This window comes from Patella vulgata, chromosome 8 (assembly GCF_932274485.2).
Source record: "Patella vulgata chromosome 8, xgPatVulg1.2, whole genome shotgun sequence".
NCBI classification, from domain to species: domain Eukaryota; kingdom Metazoa; phylum Mollusca; class Gastropoda; family Patellidae; genus Patella; species Patella vulgata.
The window spans coordinates 35610683-35632069 of NC_065886.2; the positions used below are offsets into that span (position 1 = coordinate 35610683).

Genomic DNA, 21387 nt, shown 5'->3' on the forward strand with positions numbered 1-21387 from the left:
CACATTGGAGTGCACCTAAAAGATCCCTTGACAGTTGGAATTCGATATAAGAGTAGGCCGTAGTGCCGCTGACCGGACAAAATTTCCCTCATAGCACACTGTATGGCGTATGCCCGTCTTCATTAGCCCAGTTCGGAGCAGAACAGTAGGACGTTAAACCCCATTTCATTTAACATGGCCTCTAAGCCAAGTATGTCTTGCAAGGAATGCCGTAAAATGATTTAAAGGAAGTGTTGTGCTGGGGTTTGTAACAGAGTTTAATCCTCTTTAAGAATTGCACAGAGTTTGTTCATGGGGGATTGGATTGTGCAAGGTAATGAGGGAATCTCTCTTGATATTTTAATAATATTCTGATCATTTTAAGTCCGGTATGTATAATGTAGGGTTTACAGGTGGTGAGACAGGGATAAAGTAGGGTTTACAGCTGGTGAAACATTTTCACAGAGAGAAAAATGGGGTTTATGGCCCACTTGACACAAACTAGGTCATTTCAGGACTAACACAGGGTTCAATTTTATTTCAATAATTCACTTGCACGTAGGGGTCTTTGGCTGTAGGAGAAAACCGGAGGATCCCGAGAAAACCCACAAAGTTGGACAGGACCCTACACCCTGTCACGCACAAGCGAGGAATTAAACCAAGCCATTAAACTCGATAAAACAACGCCACCCACCCCCTGTTAATTAGAAAGATATGAGCTATAACAAACACCAGAAATGAGTTTGAACTTCTTTTATGCTTTGTTTTAAAGTTATATGTTTAGTAATAGGCCTAGATATTTTCTACAAGACTCGAAATGTCTAAAAAAAAATAAAAACACATGTCAATAAATTAAATAAGATATATGTATATAAATAACTGAGCAAAATTCTTTAAAAGTTTTAAATGACAGAAAGCAAATAAAATTTTATAGTCTGATAGATTTTGCTTTTGTAACAATTCTGGATGCTGGTTAATTTCATAACCATAATGTTATACCCTTATAAATTCAAAATGACAAAATAACTGATTTATTAAGATTAGGTATATAAATTCTCCTATAAGTATAAGCAACAATACATGAAAATATCCATGTATCAGTAACAATATATAAATGTACCAGTAACAATATATATATAAAATTATACATATACCAGTAACAATATATAAAATATACTTATATACATGCCAGTAACAATATATAAAATATACATGTACCAGTAACAATATATAAAATTGTACATATACCAGTAACAATATATAAATTATACATGTACCAGTAACAATATATAAAATATACAGGTACCAGTTACAATATATAAAAATAGTTTAATAATTATACAATTGTGCATCCATAAAGGCAAATTTATAATTAACATTATAAAAAGTATAAAAAATATATTTTTCAAAATTAGATAATTATTTTCTTTAAAAATTGTCAAAATCTGTCCATAGCTCATCCAATATTAAATACAAAAACACATCGAATTTATATCTGCTTTCTAAAACCTATGTTAATGTATGGAGTTAAAGAGAGAGAGAGAGAAATGGGGTTTAACGTCCACTTGACACAAACTAGGTCATTTCGAGACTAGCATATGGTTAAATTTTATTTCATAAAACCTACGAGGTTGGACAGCGACCCTAGTCCTTGTCACGTACAACCGGGGATTCGAAACCACACCAGTCGACTCAATGATAGACTTTATGATACAGCGCGTGCACGCTAACCATTCAGCCATCCAACCCCCCGTATGGAGTTAAAACACAGAATTACAAATAAATGAAATTTTTATCAACATTATCTATGCTTACAATTAATATAACCCAGCAATGACAAGTTGACAAATAACCCTAACAAATAACCAATAATACAGGGTTCATAACTATTCGTTCTGTATCTTTAATTTTCTCCAGGCAAAGTAAAAGTGAGGAATAGTTTCGTTACTGTTTTTTATATCATGTAACACCAAACGAAATAATAATTGTATTGTGTTTATTCACTATTAACTACAGTTAGTTGACTGTCGAAATTCATCAGTTGACTGTTGAAACACACTGACTGAACACTCTTAACATTGTGCCTTCTACAATTAATATAAGTCGGGCTCAGACTGGCAAAGCATATTGCTGGTGTATCAATTTCAAATATTTTGCCCATTTTCAATCACACAATAAAACAGTTTATTTTATTCAAAACTAGTGGATGACTCCGCACTGCACAGGTTGTACCCGGAACTGAAAGCAGAATAACTCTGAAAACCAGAAACGGTAGTCTAACGCCACCAGGCCTATGTTACTCACTGGTCCAAGCTATCCCTATTCACCAAATTTCAGCCTCGGGACAGTCCTAGTGAAGCCGCCAACTTTGAACAGACAGACAAACGACAGTTATAAATATTAGTATAAATACATTGTCCAAACAATAGATGTATGTAGTAGAGGGTCACGTGTAGGCTGAAAAGAACCTTCTGGCCTGCTTATCAGGGGTGTCACTAATTTTCTAGGGTGGTGCAGGCCCCTGAAGGACTGACAAGGAGACTGCCCAGTCATTCTGAAGGACATTCTGTAACAGTTGAAAATCCAAGAAGGAAAGGCCAAAACAATGATGTCTGGGATAAAGATTTTCCTCCCTCAGTGTGTGTTTCAAAATAACCGAAGTATTGTGTTGAAGTGACAGTAAACCTCAGTCTTATTCCTGACTTAAATGGTACTCACTACAGCGTTGACAGTGCTGTATACATTTGAATGATTTTGTCAATTATCTATCTTTCACAAATAGAAAAGGAGGTTATTCCCTGGTGCTGTACATAGATGAAAACAGTTTAATTTTAAGTCTGTCCCATGGGGCTTCCTAAATTAATGATGTTTAAAATGGATGCTATGTGCAAGCAAGTCTTTTTTATTAAAAGACTTCTGTCTCATAACTCAGTTATTAACAGATCTGGTAAAGTTCTTGAAAATATATTTTTGAGTGGGGGGGGGGGCAAGAATTTTACAGAAATAATAGTTTTCATCTGTGATTCATGTTTCATTCATACCCACAAGTAATTCCTGTTATCACACTTTCACATGGTAGTCAAGCGTCGACCAAACTTGGCCTTTATTTCAGGACTGTATTTAATGAAGGGTTTTAGATCTTCCGTGTAGGGAGTTGAACGAGTGTAGGGGGACATGTGACTGTAATTATCCCTGGAATTATCGATATGGCGGAGACTAACTCTCATCTGTTCGACAGGAGGTAGGAGGTCATGGTAGCCATGGTGACCGTGATAAAGATCAGGACTGCTCATGACGTTTCTCTGGTTACTCAACGAATATTGAGTGGTGGAGCGTAATAACGGGGACATGGCGCTCGGGTGTACAAATTTATCTCCCATGATTCTCATCTCAGGCTGATTCTTTCTCTTCGCTGCTTCATTCATTTTACGTGAAACTGAACCTTTACAGATTCGATCATGTCTTGATGAAGCTGGTCGACGTCGGCTACCAAATGACTGTGGTCTAATGGCCAAACTGCCTGTTGAGTCTTGACCTTCCAGCCACACTAGATCTTGAGTACTGTTTTCATTAAACTTGTTCAAAACGACATTTCTATCCAGAACAACCAATTGTTGTGTTACTGGACGACTGTGAACAAATTGTCTGGACTGAACATTGTTTTGTGAGGACATGCGACTACGTGCCAGTAACATCTGATGGTTTCTATGGTTACATCTGTCCAGAGGTACGTTGGTTGATTGATTTTGTTGTAAACTGTTGATTGTGATTGGCTCAAAATAAACATTTCCATGGTAACCACGCCATGCCTGAAAAAACATAATATCAATTTATGTGAGATATATTTTTGTATCTTTGGACACAATTGGTAAAATCAGATCAGAGAGAGACATGGGATTTAACATCCACTCGACACAAACTTGGTCATTTTGGAACTAACATATGGTTCAATTATTATTTCGATTATTAACTTACACATATGGGTCTTTAGCAGTGAAAGGAAACCGGAGGACCCAGAGAAAACACACAAGGTTGGACAGGCACCCCTACTTCTTGTCACGTACAAGTGGGGAATCAAAACCACGCCACTTAAATCAATGACCTTTTGATGCAATGCGCATACCCAGTCGGAGCTGAACAGTAGGACATTAAACCCCATTTCATTTCATTGCAATGCACATGTGTTAACCATTCAGCCACCCAAACCCCCGAACCAGATGAGACTATATTCACAATCAGTGCTATATATAAAGAGAGTTCGGTCAACGGCAGCCATTTTTTTTTTACCTAATCTGTAAGTTTAATGATCAATATTAAGTTTCATGGCTGCCAATACAAGCAGCATGATTGTAGACTGTATCAAAACTATATGACCTACCTTTAAGGGTGGCATGGGACATGGGCGTTTTTGATGAATATAGAAATATTCTGGCAGGTAGGGGCCATATGGAATGTCTTTCTGTTCGCTAGAACATCGTGTCGACATTAAATTCATCGCTTGTTTAAAAGTAGCCTCCCTTGATTCAACATTTCTGTAATTTAAAAACAAAATTTGTTCACCACTTGCATGGACTGTTGATAGAGTCAACACAATTCTTCAGTATATTTGTTGAAACAAATGAATGGTAATTATCATTTCTATGAATGTCAGTCAAGTTGTCCACAAGCAAAGTCGTCCACACGAAAAATCTGATTAAGTCATCCACACCCGTTGGTGGAGTCGTCCACACCCGTTGGGTCCACACGATTTAGTTTAATTTTGGGATATAGTAATACGTTGGTGGAGTCAAATAAACATCACCAATAGTTGTGGACGACATCACCAATGCCTTGTGGACGACTCCACCAACGGGTGTGGACGACTTTGTTTGTGGACGACTTGACTGGCACCCATTTCTATGGATACGTGTGCAAAGTGGTGGAGGAAATGAAATGAGGCTTAACGTCTTACTTGTATGCACTGACTGGGCTAATGAAGACAGACATCATACAGTGTGCTATAAAAGAAATTTGGTATCATGCAGCAGTGCTAGCTATGCCTTAGAATCTTATTTCGAATTCCAACTGTCAAGGGTTATTTTACGTGCCTGCCATGGTTTACGCATGGGACGTCGGTTTTTCATCCACTCCGAACGACTATATATATGTTGTCCTTCGCCAGGCCGTCCGTCCTGCACAATTGACAGGGGCAAACCACTCTCGAACATCCCAAGGGACTGTCGCAGCCAACACTGAGAGAGAACCGAGACCTTTAGGCAAGCGTCTTACTCACTGGTTTTATGTCTACTCAACACAAACTAGGTCATTTGGGACTAACATATGATTCAATCTTATTTCATTAAATCACTTTTCAGGGTGAGGAAACTGGAGGACCTGGAGAAAACCCATGAAGTTGGACAGGCAACCCTACTTCTTGTCCTGCAAAAGCAGGGAATTGACACCATGCCACCTGACACGATGACAGACCTTATGGTCTAAAGGTCGTGCATTTAACCATTCGGCCACCAATACCCCTCCCCTGATTTGAATAAATACTAGGAATATTCTAATAGTAAAATCGGCATTCGATATGACATCCAAAAGAATTGGCTGACTAACCTTGGTTCAAGCAGATTGACATCATTGTTTATATGACTAACTGGTGTGTTGACCTTTCTGTGTACTCCACTCATACTCTCAATTTCATCTACATCATTTCCTCCAGGTTTATCTGGATCTTTAAAATGTATCCTTGACTCGGATCTACTTTGAATGCCAACTTCTTTTTCTTCTTTTTTCACTGTAGATCGAGATTTTGAATCGCCATCATCTTGTTTTTCTGTCTGCTTAGATGATTTTTCATAACTTGTAACACTTGAATCATCATCCATATCTAAATAAACTCCCAAATCTGCTTCCAGAACATTTTCTTCTTTTCTTTCAGCATGACCAACATTACCGTCTGCCACCGCCACTGCACTTAGTTCAGCACTATTCGTAATGTTTTCATTAACAGCACTTTCTGATGAGGTATTTAATTGAGCACTTGATTGGTCATTTTCTCTGACCTTATACTTTGATTGGTCATTTTCATTATCCTTTGATTGGTCATTTTTGCTATCTTTTGATTGGTCATCTTCTATGTCATTTGATTGGGTCTTTTCTGAATCAATTAATTGGTCAATTTCTAAGTCTTTTGACTGGTCACTTTCTAATTCCTTTAATTCGCTTTTTGTAATGTCATTTGATTGGTCATTTTTTAAATCATTTGATTGGTCATGTTTCATGTCATGTGACTGGCAATTATTTGATTGGTCAATGTCTAAATTTCTAACTTCAGAAGTCCTATTATCTTTTACTTTTTCCTCACCTCGCAGATCACATGATTTTTCACTACTTTCACTTGGCGACATTTTAACTTGTACATCATCGATTTCTGAGTCTGTCATCTTAGGTCAAACACTACTCAATACAATTATCTGAAAGATGGAAAGAGAAGACTTGAAATTAAATGGTGTTTAAGGTCTAACCTTTCTGCACCGACTGGACCAATGAAGAAAAGTATATACACCATGCTGTGTACCATGAAGTAAATTTTGCCTGGGAGGGACAGTCTAACAAATGATTCAATTTTATTTCAATTATTCGATAGTGTGAAGGGGTCTCTAGCTGTCAAGTACAAGGAGGGAATCAAAACCATGCCACTTGACTCAATGACAGCCCTACTCCTCATCCAATTGTCAAGGTCGAGTGCTTTTAGTTTTACAGGCACACGATAACTACATGAGTGGGAATCACATTTTGAGGAGCATTTTGACATAAAAACGTTAGGATTTTAAATTAAAAACAGAAATTTGGCATAAAGAACAGTAAATCTATATTATTATTAACTTGAAATAATGTGTGATTTGGGGGCATTTGGGTAAATTGTGCTACCCTAACTGCACTGCACGCAACATCTAGTGACTCTGACCAGTTATTTAAGTGACACCAAATTTCAATTGGCATGTATTATAGGCCTACGTACCTGTGGATCTCATTATATAAAGAGACCTCAAAGTCGATCAAATGTCATGTAAAATTATCCAATTTAAAAAAAAAAAAAATTTTCGGACAAACTGAAAAAGGCTAATATACACTAGTACTATGAGTTAGTTCAGTGTGACAGTGGAGTTCATATTTGTGTATGTACGGTACAGTATTGTAAAATAGGCCTTAAGCCTATTCATATAATTAGATGACAGAAGTATTTATAAGTTCTAGAGGAGTTTATTCCAATTAACTGAACAAAGTGATCACAACACAAATGATGACCTAACCTCACTGACAACCACAAGTTAACTGACCTCTCTCACTGGAGTGTACACTCTCTCACACATACAGCCTTACATTAATGGGACATCACATATAGATGATACTATATAACAGTATGTCAAATATAATAAAGACAGACACCAACTTCAAGGAGCTAAATCGCTAATATTTGGGGCCTAGAAATTGTCACAAATGGGTCGCAATGCATAATAATGTAATATGACTATATATAAACTGATTTACATTCAATCATTTCCGTTTTTACTCAAATTTCAAATCAGTTATGTTCGGCAAAGCCATAATTGAATGGCAACCTGTAGCATCTGGTTATTCCAGTAATTACACCAATAGTATTTATTGCACATGCTCTCCACTGGAGACTCCAGATAAGAAAATGGCATCACCGTTTAACATGACTTGTGGAGATTCGTTCTTCGAGTCGCTTGTTACAAATGGCACTGAAACGCATTATGGTAGGCCTACACGATTCGTGTACCAATGGTAAAATGTTTATTTTGTATTAAATATTGGATATCAGAAGCCCATCTTTTCCCGGTAAGATCACAACATCAATGATGATTTAAACTGACAAATAATTCACGTTTCCAATGTCGAAGACTTTTGATGATTAATACTGAGTTAGAGACTTAGCCGACGGTAGCCAAATCACTTTCTTTTAGCTACTTTAAAGGAGCTAAATCGCTAATGTTTGGGATCTAGAAATTGATACAAATGAGTCGGAACGTATATAATAATGTAATACGAATATCATGTATATAAACTGATTTACATTCAACCGTTTCTGTTTTACTGTAATCAGTTATGTTCGGCGAAATATGTCAGAAATCTCAATCCAATGGCAATTTCTAGCAGTCTACACCGATAGTATTTATGCGCATATGCTCTACATGGCATCACCGTTTGACATGACCTGTGGAATATATCTAGCCGCGTTCTTCGAGTCCCTTAATTTGTTACAAATGGCACTGATTCGTGTACCAATATATGGTAAAATGTTTATTTTTTCTTAATATTGGTTTTGGATATCAGAAGTCCATCTTTTCACAGTAAGATCACAACATCAATGTTGATTTAAATTGACAAATAATTTGTGTTTTCAATGTCGCAGACTTTGGATGATATTGTGTTAGAGACTTAGCAACTTTAAATTTAGTTCCTATGAACACTCTCTGATCGGACGATGTTCGATGACACCGTCCGATCAAAGACAGTTCCTAAAGGAACTCCTACTTTAAATTAGTTTAATAATTAATGGTGAAGGAAGTGGATTTATTGACAAAGGCATTTTACTTTTAGCTAGAGTTAACTTCGGTTTTAACTGGGTTCCTGCCATGTTGTCAGATTTATTTGATTTTTGTTTAAAAAACAACATAATATTATAAATCATTCTTATTTATTCACCTTATTATTATTTTCTTACTTGGCCCAGTCTTTTTGTTTACGTTAGTAACTCGACCCACAATTCCAAGGTTTACTTCATTTCCGCCAAACTAGAAAGAGTTGTCTCTCTTTATAACCCATCATAGTTTTGTAGCTGGGACGTATTGTTGCCGACTGTTTGAAAATCTTGTCGTATATCGGTTGGGATTGGGTTTAAGTAAAAATCAGAGCATTAGCAAGTTTTAAACGAGAATTTCTATCAAGGTAGCGGTTTATTTTCTTGATATCCAATAGTCACCGTATAATAGTGATAGCCCGGCGCGTCGAATTACCCAATAACACCCAATAACTGCCCAATAACTACAAAATGTTGACTTTGGAAACACAAAATAACAATTTAGTTGAATTTAAGAAGCATCGCTGCTTTGTGTCCAAATCGGAGATTTTTGTTGACAAGAAATTAATAACACCCAATAACTGCCGAATAACACTCAATAACTGCCCAATAACACCAAATTGTTGACTTTGGAAATACAAAATAACAATTTAAAATTAGTTGAATTTAAAAGCCTCGCAACGTTGAGCCCAAATCAGAGTTTTACGCTCACTCGCCTGAAGGGAGATAACTCGTGTATGTGATTTTTGTTTACAAGAAATTAATATATGCTTTCGTTGCAATTCGTTTTAATTATACATGATAGGAAAATCCCCGAATTGAGTATCCTTGCGGATCATGTTTGAAAGAAACTCGCGATATTCAAAGCTTATATTGTGAAGTATGTCAACGTTGGTGCCATTCAGATTGTGAGAAAGTAGATACTTCTTAAATTCAACTAAATTGTTATTTTGTGTTTCCAAAGTCAACATTTTGTAGTTATTGGTTGTTATTTTGGAGTTATTGGGTGTTACTGGACCGTTATTGAGTGTTATTGGGCAGTTATTGGGCAGTTATTGGGTATTTCGACGCGCCCGTGATAGCCTATTGCAGCGGTTTCAGATTTTATTGCGATATGTTTTTTGAGACTGCGATTTTCATCCATTGAGACACCGAGAATTTTAACATGGCTTAATCGTGTGACAGACACATCTCCAACTTTAATCTCCGTTGTTGTACATTTTTGCAGAGTTCTGTTACTACCAAAAACTATAAATTCTGATTTATAATCATTCATTTTAAGCCGGTCACTAAGCATCCAATGTTTAATGTCATCCATTGTGGAAGACAAACGCGAGATCGTTTCCAATTCCGATGAAATCTCACCAGCTTTAAAACTACCGTAGATGTTATGATCATCGGCATACCCAACGAGATTAAGGTCATCCTTAACACTGTACGGTACTACAATGTGCTAGAATAACATGTGAAGAAAACTGGACCGTTTATACTACCTTGAGGAACAGAAAAAATTATATCGAATGGCGTCGAATTAGTTTGGTTGATGTTAACATTAAAGCTTCTACCTATGGAAGCGTATAGGGGTCAATAGTGCGATAGATACCGCAATATTAATTTGGTAATATGTCAACATATTGTGATTGTTCTGATGATTTTATCACAGAAAAAACAATTTTGCCGAGTTAATTGAATAACTCTCTATGTTGTATATCGTCATTTCGTTTTAAATGCACACGTCGACATAGCGAATGGCGATATTTCGCGAAAATGTCGACATATGCTACGGCGATATGGAATATGTCGACAAAGCTTCAGAATAGCAATATCTTAACGCAAACGAGCACATTTAAAACGAAATGGGGACATCTAATATAGCGCGTTGACTCAATTAACTCGGCAAAATTGTCTTTTCAGAGATAAAATCATCAGAACAATCACAATATATTGACATATTACCAACTTAATATTGCGGTATCTATCGCGCTATTGACCCCCATACGCTTCCATATCTACCAGAGTGATAGGAAGCTACCCATTCGTGTGCGGTTTCACAAACGCCAAAGTATTTTTGAAGGATTTCAAGCAACAGTTCACGATTCACAGTATCAAACGCGGCACTAAGATCTATGGCAACAAAAGGCGATAATAATTGATGTTCCATATTGTGTAAGATGTCGTTATATATTTTAAGGATTAATGTTTCTGTACTATAATTTTTACGATATGCGCTCTGGTACGATGGTAGGAGACGATGGTTGTCCATGTGCTCGGAAAGCTGATCAGAAAAGCTTTTTCGACCAATTTGGACAAAAAGGAAAGGTTGCTAACTGGACGGTAGTTCTTTTTGATGTGGTCTAAATTTGTCTTCTTTAAAAGAGGTTTTATGATAGCTCTTTTCCATCTTTTCCATTCTGAATGAAACACCCCCAACGAAAGGGAGGTATTGATAATATCACGGATTAATGGTGCGAATATATCGCGATGTTCTTTAACCAGGCATGATGGTAACGGATCCAAACTGCACGTAGTTGGTTTTGCGTTTTGAATGAGCTTTCCTACAGTTTCAGTGTCTATTGCACTGAAAGACGCAAAATGGTGTACATCTATAGATGGAGGAACGTACACTGGATACCCATCCAAATCTCGGCAGATTGTGTCAATCTTATCGTGAAAGAACAAAGCAAAGTCATTCGCCAGCTGAGAATCCGATACACCTTCGGGTAGCGGATTAGATTTCTTGGAACCAGTGAGTTTGGCAATTGTTTCAAACAGTCGTTTATAATTATTTCCGCAAGAGTTGATCTTGTCGCGTATGAAAGAAATTTTAGATTGAGTAAGATGGTGACTGTATAAATTACGGAGTTCACGGAAGTGATCCCATTTCTAGGACGTTTTGTGCTTGACCCAGCGACGTTCAGCGTTTCGGGTAGATATTTTAAGTTCCATGGCTTTAGCATCAAACCAAGGTACTTCCCGATGAAGTGTAATAGATTTCGTTTTGATTGGTGCATGATTGTTTAATACATTCTGTAAACATTCATTATAGCCAGAAACGAGGTCATCTATGTTATTCAAGGTCGAAAGATGTTCTGCAAATTTGGCAATATCTGACCTGAAAATCTCTTGATTAATCGATTTAAGACGACGAAACTGAATTTGCTTAGCACAAGCATTGGACAAGATGTTGAGATATTTGACAATATGAAAACATGGTCAGAAAGATAATATTCAGTTTTGATATTACTTATTATAGAGAAATCACTGTTTTCACGAATCAATATCAGATCTAGTGTATTTCCAGAAATATGTGTTGGGTTCGTAACAAGTTGGTTCAAAGAGAAATTGTCCAATAGTTCATTAGAGGCAACAGTATCCGCTTCTGTGGGCTTATTGGCGTGTATGTTGAAATCCCCGACAAATAAACATCATTGCAGGTCAAAAATAAATTACTTATAAAGTCAGCAAATTCACTGAAGAATGTTGCTGTCGAAATGGGATGCTGTTCAGAATATGGTGGTCTATAAATAGCTATTCTGTAATTCTAAAACTATTGATAATTAATATTTGTGCAAATTCAAAAGACGTATTTTCACCTGAACTCGTAACGCTAACTTTAATATTGTCCTTAAAAAATATTCCAATACCACCACCCGTGCGGCCCTTTCTCTCAGAGTTTTTGAAATCATAACCGAATTGTTTTAAGTCTGCTATTTCAACGGTGTTCCAATTCTTCAACCACGTTTCGGTGATTATGCAGACATCAACAGATTTTCTGTGACTACTTGATGTAGAAATTGGTCGGTTTTATTACGAATTGATCTAGCATTAACTAAACCAGATCTACAGTGACGGTTATTGTCATATAATGTTTCCGATGGTAATGAACGTAATACAGTAGATCAATGTGAGTGAATTCCTTTATTTTTGTCGCATGATGCCTTCCAACTTGCAGTCCTACGAGCACTAGATTGTTTTCCACGATTTCCCCGGCAACATCTTTTTATACCAAAGTTTTGTATTCGATTTATGGCTATGTCAGATAAACTCGATGATCTAAAACCAGGTCGGGGGAAGTAAAATCCTGAGGATGTTTAGGAAATTCGTTCTGCATGGTTAGTCTCTATACAACTCATCGTTTGAAAAGATTCAATGAAATGACTATTATTAGCGTAGAAGAAATAATATTGATGAATTATTACCACAAAAACATACTTCAGTGAAATCATTGTTGTAAATACGTTAACGATATATGTTCACATATCTTCAGACATAAGTACAGTATTCAGTACCTCATAAAACACTAGTTGAATAAATGTAGACATCATATATACTATTCAAAAAAAGTAGGGGATATTTGATTTTTAAGTGTTATTAAAGTCACCTAATGAAACTGACGAAGAAACGAATGACAAAATGAAATGAAGTTCACATTCATCGATTTATTCCAAATGATCGTTAGACTAAGTAAGGCACAGACTGACCATTATAAGGGTAAAATGATACCCGGGGTCAAACAGCAAAGTTACCACAGCATCACAACCAAGTCAGTAACGGGTAAATCCTCCTCTGTTTGCCAAACAAGCATTGATCCGACGTGGCATACTCCTAATGAGACGTCTAAGGTCATTTTGATCCAGATTGTCCCATTTCTGTTGCAACGCAGCAGCAAGTTCTTGGACATTGGCAGGACGTTGTTGACGTTGACGTAACCTCTGTCCAAGCATGTCCCAGACATGCTCGATGGGGGAGAGGTCGGGACTCAGTGCTGGCCAAGGTAATGTGGTGATGTTCTGTTGTTGGAGGTAACCTGTAACGATCCTGGCCCTGTGACATCTTGCGTTGTCATCCTGGAAGATGAAACGGCGGCCATGACGTCGTGCGAACGGCATAACATGGACTGCCAAGATGTTGTCCCGGTAGTACTGGCCTGTAACACGCCCTGCAACAACATGTAAAGCCGTTCTTCCAGCAACAGTGATGCCTCCCCAAACCATAACAGAACCACCCCCAAATCGATCATGTCTGATGACGTTAACGTCTTGGAAGCGCTCGTTTCGACGACGCCACACCCTCCTACGTCTGTCCAAAAAATCAACAGTGAACCTTGACTCATCTGAAAACATCACATTGCTCCAGTGTCGATTATCCCAGTGTTGACGATCCCTACACCAACGACGTCTTGCCTGAATGTGATGATCTCTCAAACAAGGGATCACGCGAGGACGTCGGGCGCGAAGGTGACCCCTATGCAGTCGATTCCGACTCGTCTGGCCACTCACTCTCACACCAGTGTCTGTTTGAAGACGAGCGCTGATCTGATTTGCTGTGATGACACGATTTCTCAAGGCCAAGGTACGGATAAATCGATCCTGGGCTTGAGTTGTCGCCCTTGGTCGACCTGAGCGTTGTCTGTCCTGTACAGATTGTGTATCACGGTATCTGAACCATAGCCTGCTTATGACAGACTGAGAAACATTCATCGTCCGCGCCACAACCGCCTGTGTTGTGCCGATCTGTAGCATGCCAAGGGCACGTAACCTTTCATTTTGGGTAAGCCGACGCATATCAAAATTTGTTTTCTGGTCACTAAAACAATTAAACTGATGTTTCCACCCTCGAATTCAATGCCACAATGGCTGTAACATTCAAAGTCAGAGTCGTGCAAATCTTGGGTTGGACCCCCATGATGATCCCAAGCATCACCTGCATTCCATGCGGTAGCTATTGGTGCGTTTGGGCGTCACATGTAACTGGAAATGTTTCTTCTGTTAGGTTCTGTAGTGACTTTTTTCGTAGTCATTTACATATTTTAGTATTATGCCCCCAAAATCAAATATCCCCTACTTTTTTTGAATAGTATATATTATACGTGCAGCCACACTCGAGGCGCAATCAACTAAATCAAAGATCAATCTGTTTCATAGAAGCCTGTTTTAACCCTGTTGAAGATGACTAACCTTTAAAAGTTCACGTGCATTTTAACTTGTTTTTATTATGACAGTGATTTTATAAGTTTGTTTTAAGGTGACTTTTTGATATACAACAAGGACTTTTGTATCTACCTGTATTTCTTCATACTTGCTACAGGAAAGCTGATCGGGTGGTCGGGTGGCTGATCAGCAGGACTTTTGTTTTTTGTATCGGCCCCTCTCTATTTCTTAAGCAGTGGACACATTAGCCGAATCGTTCGGCCGAACCAATCGGCGCAGAATTTTATTCGGCCGAATGAGTGGACACACTAGCCGAATGCTTCGCCCGATTCAACCTGTCGATTGCGTCACCTTTCACGTCACATGATTAAACATGGCGGCGTCTATGTCTTCAATCTATCACGTGACTTATCGATATGAGTGGTGATTGGCTAATGAATTCTTTCTTCGGCCGAATGCTTCGGCGAAGCGGACACACCAGGCGAATATAATTCGGCCGAATATATCAAACCTGTTTGATCGGGCGAATCATTCGGCCGAATAGAAATTCGGCCGAATGACAGTGGACACACTAGGCGAATTTCGACGCCGATCTCTATTTTTAACCGAATATAAATAGTCTGGAGAGTTCGTAACGGTAGGTTTAGAAATGAAATATGTACGTAATGGAATGAAACCTAAATTCCTTACTAAAAAACCCCAAAATAAACCGCCCCTCCCAACACTCCGTTCAGCCGCTATTTTAAAATTGTTTTAGCCAAATTTCTCCGTCTTGAAAAAATCATGAAGGTTTTGCTCAGCCAATCCCTGCATAAAAAGTGAAGCAATGTCACTTTGAATTTATATGTACATGTATAATTATAACAAAAGTTTATCAATGGGGAATTATCACAGTAAAATATAAAGAAAGGGAGACCCTGTTTGTTTATAATACAAGTTGTTATTATATTGTACTCTTTTTAATATTAAAATAAAACCTTATTGTAAGGAGAAGGATGGTGTAAAATTTAGGAGATCAACACTTTCTGTTTGGTTTTTAAATGGGTCACCTTGACGTTAATTTCAAAACTTCCATTAAATATAATATTCATTTAGTTTATGGTTGCATGTGATGGGCGTTTACATTAAGATTAAAGAGTTAGTATACATTTATAGGCGTGTGTGATATAAGATTGTATAAAATCTTTGCTGCAATTTATCAGTGAAAATCAATTGAAAATATGTTCTTTTGAATTTTGAACCAAAAATATTTTGTGAATTGCCTTTAGTTTGCGAGCTTTTAAAGTTCTACAAAGTCAAAAAGCAAAAAAAGGTTATTGTTGAAGTTCATTAATCCGAGAACCATAAATCAAGTTGAAAACTCTAAAGAACAAAAAGAGTTATAGGCACACCATAGCTGTAAATTAATTTTATGAACAGCCTTATTATTCATAGAAATGTGGTCGTATATTGCTTGTGGGGGCTCTGAATGCTACAGTTAAAGATAGATTATGGGAGATTAGATAAAGAGCTGGCAGTTCTCACCATAATAGTCAAAAACTAGATATTGTAAAAAGGATTTGCTGAAAATTTCAGTCAAATTGATCCACTCAATTTTAGCGATTGAATTTTCGGCCTAGCCTCTATCAACATTACTAAAGTCGGTATTATAAAAAAACATAGTCTCGATTACCCATTTCATGATTAAATCACGAATGAAAGTTGAGCAGCAAATCGGATCCTAATTGAGTAAATATTGCAGGCTAGCGTTGACATGGAAAGTTGATTATGGTCTGGATAAGTTAATTAATGTCTAATTAATAATTTAGATAATATATCAGGCCTAAAGAAAGACCTGCAATAGGCAGATTTAGCTCTTGCATAATGTATGTTTAATATCGCGTTGACTTTTAATTTATACACACTGTCATGAAACGAAGAAGCCCATTGATTTTCAACGATTTCCGATAATTACTGCCAGGGTTATGGCCCTTGATCACTTTGAAATATCTTGTGGACTCTCTAGAGGCTAAAGTTATTATCCGATTGACTTTAGATTGATACACAGAGTTTAAGGTCTTGAGATGAATAAGTATATTGATTTTCAATGAATTTTGATAACTTGAACAGCTAAATCCATGATATTAAATGTTTTGTATTCTAAACGTTAGCATGGGGCAGAACTAGAAGCCAAACAAATTTTAATGATTTATCTGATAATTACTTAATGAGTTGTTACTATTAATTAGATTTTAGTGTATTATAAATGTTTCATTACCGATTTATATTTCACCAGAAACGTATAACGAAAAACAAATCTCCAACCAATAAGATAACCATAGAAATATTTCTATGACGATAACAACAGGGGTTGGCTTTCTTGCTTAATTTGATCTTTTATTTGTTTGCTTTTTCAGAACTATTAAAACAAATTGGAAAGTTTAGGCAATATTTTAAATCATCTACATGTATACATATAAAAAGAAAGAAAAAACTATAAAAATGTATTGTTTTATTCAAAATACAGGGTGTTTTGGGTAATTAAAGGTGTTTTGGGTTGTTTGGGGTAAATCTATGGAAAAGATACTTGGTCTATTTAATAGTTTTTGAACCACTAGTTTATAATTGCTGTTTGTTAATATGGTTAAGTGTACAAATTGGTGGTACACGTAAAAGATTTCCAAAGCAACCATAGTAAAAATTTCCATTTTAGTCCCAAATTTCAAAACTTTCAAAAGGTGTTATGCAGAGTTGAAACCAAATAGACACTCATTATGTGGCAAAACGAATTATTTATTTAAACATTGTTACCATAGAAAGTGTATTTTAGTCTACTTTTCATCTTTCAGGACGAAACATCCTTGGAAGATTATTTGATATATGATAACAACAACGAGAGAACCCAACCATACATTTTAAACATTAAACCTTCATTTTTTTATAATTCTGGAAAAGAATACAGTGATTGTAAAACTATCAAGTTATCTGTTGCATTTGACCTGTTATTTAAAAAAAATGTTTTTAATTTTAAATATCCATCGCAAACACAAGCAAGCAGTTATTCATTCTCTTTAGCTTGTTCTCTATCCATCTCTTGCAATATGTGGGCGTTTCTTGCCTGGAAGCCACTGGTTTAATAACCTGTGGTCCTGGTGCTTGTATATTATTCCATGGGTGCTCTTTTTAGGTACAAGTTTCATTTTATATTTGTTTTTAAATCAGGAGAAGGTTCTATATCAATTTATAAATTCTAGAATAGTGCATATTTCTTTGGTTAATTCTATGTATGTTACTTGTTTCTAGATGCCCCTCACAAACCACTTGTAATATGACTTTAAACCTTGTAAATATGTTGTAAATGTCTATTGTATTTCATTTTGTCATTATATAACACAATTTTATTAGTATTGGTATTAACTTTGTTCATTAACATTCCAGATGTCTATTTAGTATTGATCTGGCAGTATTATTTGATTTGTCCTATTATTTAATGAATAAATAATTTATCAAACAAATTTATTGTTATGTCAATTAAAAAACAAAAAAAACATTGCAGTTTAAACAGAACAAAACGAAGGGGTGCTGCATGCGAAATGTTGCTATCTATACTGGACATAAATGGAAAAATACAACACAAGTTTGTATGAAACAATACAAGTTTCATAAATCTCAACACAATTTTCATAAATTTCAACACAAGTTTCATAAATTTCAACACAATTTCAACAAAAGTTTCATAAATTTCAACAAAAGTTTCATAAATTTCAACAAAAGTTTCAACAAAAGTTTCATAAATTTCAACAAAAGTTTCATAAATTTGAACACAGGTGATGTGTAGATTTTCACTCAAATTTCAACACAAACTTGTTATTTGATACACTTTAACGGACATGCGAATGGATATATCTTAGGAAATATAGCACGCAGATACAGTTTCTTGACAGTTTCTAATAAAGGATCTTCTAAGGTTGTTGTTTATATAGATATAGTGCCATAACTGTAAATAGTTTTCGAGATTTTTTTTCAGCTCGGGTCACCCTAACCATGGCTTATTTTTAAAAAATAATCCCACTTTTATAAGGATTACAAAGCTTGCATGTCTCCCGCTTGTTAGTTAATTTTTGACAATGTGGGGTAAAAATTAAAGACAACATGCTCTACAGGGTTTTTTTTCTCACATGATACAGTAGGCCCAATGCTACTTTTTATTGCGTCGATGTCATCCTCGGTATCCCCAGTGGTTTCATTCCGTTCTACTCCACTAAACCCTGGGTTAATCTATGTTGGTGGGAGGGGCAGAATTTTCAAGTTATCCGCCCTTGATGGTTGTGCTATTTTTATCGACCAATCTCATCAATCGTTAATCGCAAAGGAAGTTGGCAAAGGGAAGTAACTCTCAACGGACAAGACTAGGAGTTAGTCTAAATTAGGGAAGTCCAAATTATTCTAAATGCGTATTTATTAACATCAAATTATATAATATTATATTAATGTAGACCGTACGTTTATGCAGGTTTCAAGAATTTTATTGAGATTCGTTCGTTCGTTCATTCGTGGAATTTTACATCCACCTGATATCGTATACAAGTTATAGTGAATCAAATTGCCAAGTATAAGTTCAATAATAATAAAAATAACAGAATGAAACATTCTAGACAAAGAACGAATAGTAATAATAATAACAAAAATCAAACATATAGATGTTATACATATTTGAAATCAGCGAAAAAATACTACAGATTTTGATAATACAATTAAATATAAATGAATTGAACATTTATACATTACTTACATAAATCATTCAGTATCTGGACATGAATATGTTTATCTACCCTTATAAAAACGAAGGCGAAACGACAGGTTTGTAAATTGTTTTTTGATTGGTTCGTAGACTATAGCTACAATCAAGGCCAGGGCAGATAATTTAATAGGAAACCCTATGGATTACCCCAGAGTATAGTGGAGTACAACGGAATGAGTACACTGGGGATACCGAGGATGCGTCGGTGTTTTCTATCAAAGTTTTATCGACCTGGGGCTTGTTTCGCGAAATTTTAACTAAGATAAAATCCAAATTTTAGTAATTTGATTAGATAATATTAGATTGATTTTAGTGCTTAGCCAATCAAAATTGAAGTATCTACTAAAATTTAGATTTCATCTTTAGTTAAAATTTCGTGAAACAGGCCCCTGGTTGTTTGGGACCCGCCTGCACGTGCACATGTACAGACATCCAGGTCAGGGCATTCGATACAGTTTAATGAAGTAAACAATGTTGCGTGGTCTGAAAATTCGTTAAAGGGACCAACTGTAAAATCACTGAAGAAAGGACTGCTATTTTTATCTGTAATTAAATAGAAGATGATAATACAGCCGTGATAATGCTAGGTTCCCACCATCACGATTCGCGCCAGGAAAACGAGTTTGCAGCAGCACATTTTCTAAATTGTTTTCGGGTGAGGTGGGGGTGGGGGGCTACGCGGTAGGCCCCGTTCCTTCGCCTCTCCCACCGCCATCTGTAACCCGAAAATATTTCTGGCATTACAGGTTTTTCCCCATACCTTTCACCGAGCCCTTACGCATATGTATGGGGGAACTAGCGTTCCCGAGACAATTTTGAAATTTTAACCGCGCAAATGCGCTTTTCTGCTATTGTAGCCCGTGAATTAAGAAACTTCAAAGTTTCCAACCAGTTTGCAACTGAAATCCCACTCTATGCCGACCTGATTTCTAACCATCCAATTAGGTTACAGCTGCCTTCACAAATAATAATCGATGCCCGAAAAATGTGGCACAAACCAGAGCGACTCCAGACAAATTGTTTTAATCCATGGTAAAAGTAGTGTTTTATTAGAATTCGGGCAGTTTATTTAACGGTTATTGCGAATACGTCACCGAAACTGCAATAAAAACTTGTTTACAAAAGCACTCTGAAGAGTGAAAACTGACATATTTCAAGCTTTACTATGTTTAAAGAAATAATTTAGATCAGCCGACTGAAACCTCACCTCAGCATTTGTTCATTCTTTAGATATTGTGCCTGTTTCCACCGGCAATGGGGGATGGGGTGTTGCATGGATGGCTGAGTGGTTAGCACGTGCGCGCTGTATCATAAGATCTGTTATTGAGTCAACTGGCGTGGTTTCGATTCCCGGTTGTACGTGGCAAGGAGTAGGGTCGCCTGTACAACCTCGTGGGTTTTCTCCTGGCCCTCCGGTTTTCTCCCACTGCTGGAAAAAAAACCCTAAGCGCAAGCGAATTATTTAAATAAAATTGAACCATGTGTTAGTCCCGAAATGACCTAGTTTGTGTCGAGTGGACGTTAAACCCCATCTCTCTCTCTCCACTGGCAATGATATCACAAACCAGTGTTCAAACTATAAAAGCCTTCATTCCTAAGCCTTATTTATCCCAACTTCTATTACCTCGAGAAGTGATGCTGTTTTAATAGCTAAAGAAAGGGGTTCATCAGGTTTGGTCTGCTCTGGGTTACATTATTTATAAGAGATGTTATAGTTTAGAGACATTACGTGCCGATGTTTAGTCATAAGTATACACGCCCTATTACACCTCCTTGAAAAGCCTTTTCCTACAGCCAGTCTTCATATTGTGTAATTATTGAAATATTTAGTTCTTATCAAGATCTCTTATTCAACTTTTATTTAGTTAGATCCGCAACATTAATTGTGGTTTCCTACAATCATAGGTTTAGACAAAGTTTAGAAACAAAGAGGATTAAAAGTTACTTAACACTGACGATAGTCGATAAGGGTTAACGCCGTTAGGGTATATATGGGAGTCAGCCCTGTTTCTCCTTACTCACGTACACTGCATATACCAGCACCTGTAATAAATGTCAGTTGTCTTAAAAGTATTCTTTTCCCTTAGTTTTAGACGTTCCAGTACCAC

The 21387-nt window shown here is 36.6% G+C and overlaps 1 protein-coding gene across 2 annotated transcripts; it reads right to left on the reverse strand.

Moving 5' to 3' along the window:
* Positions 1-917: 917 nt before the first annotated feature.
* Positions 918-14840, reverse strand: LOC126830093 (uncharacterized). Of its 2 annotated transcripts, none has more exons than XM_050560365.2 (4): positions 14632-14840; positions 5578-6437; positions 4358-4511; positions 918-3788 (listed from the first exon to the last, which is right to left on the reverse strand). In XM_050560365.2, the coding sequence occupies exons 2-4, from the start codon at positions 6405-6407 to the stop codon at positions 3048-3050; spliced, it is 1725 nt and encodes a 574-aa protein (XP_050416322.2). In that variant the 5' UTR covers positions 6408-6437; positions 14632-14840; the 3' UTR covers positions 918-3047. The 2 variants fall into 2 exon arrangements, with proteins under 2 accessions (XP_050416322.2, XP_050416321.2); XM_050560364.2 differs by lacking the exon at positions 14632-14840 and adding an exon at positions 8695-8794.
* Positions 14841-21387: the final 6547 nt, after the last annotated feature.

Bases quoted from the DNA above. Each gene is read 5' to 3' on its own strand.
- LOC126830093 (XM_050560365.2), bottom strand. From the start codon at position 6,407: ATGACAGACTCAGAAATCGATGATGTACAAGTTAAAATGTCGCCAAGT. The intron at 4,512-5,577 runs GTTAGTCAGCCA...TTTAAATTACAG, and splicing joins GTCAATCTGCTTGAACCAAG to AAATGTTGAATCAAGGGAGG. The intron at 3,789-4,357 runs GTAGGTCATATA...ATGTTTTTTCAG, and splicing joins GTCCCATGCCACCCTTAAAG to GCATGGCGTGGTTACCATGG.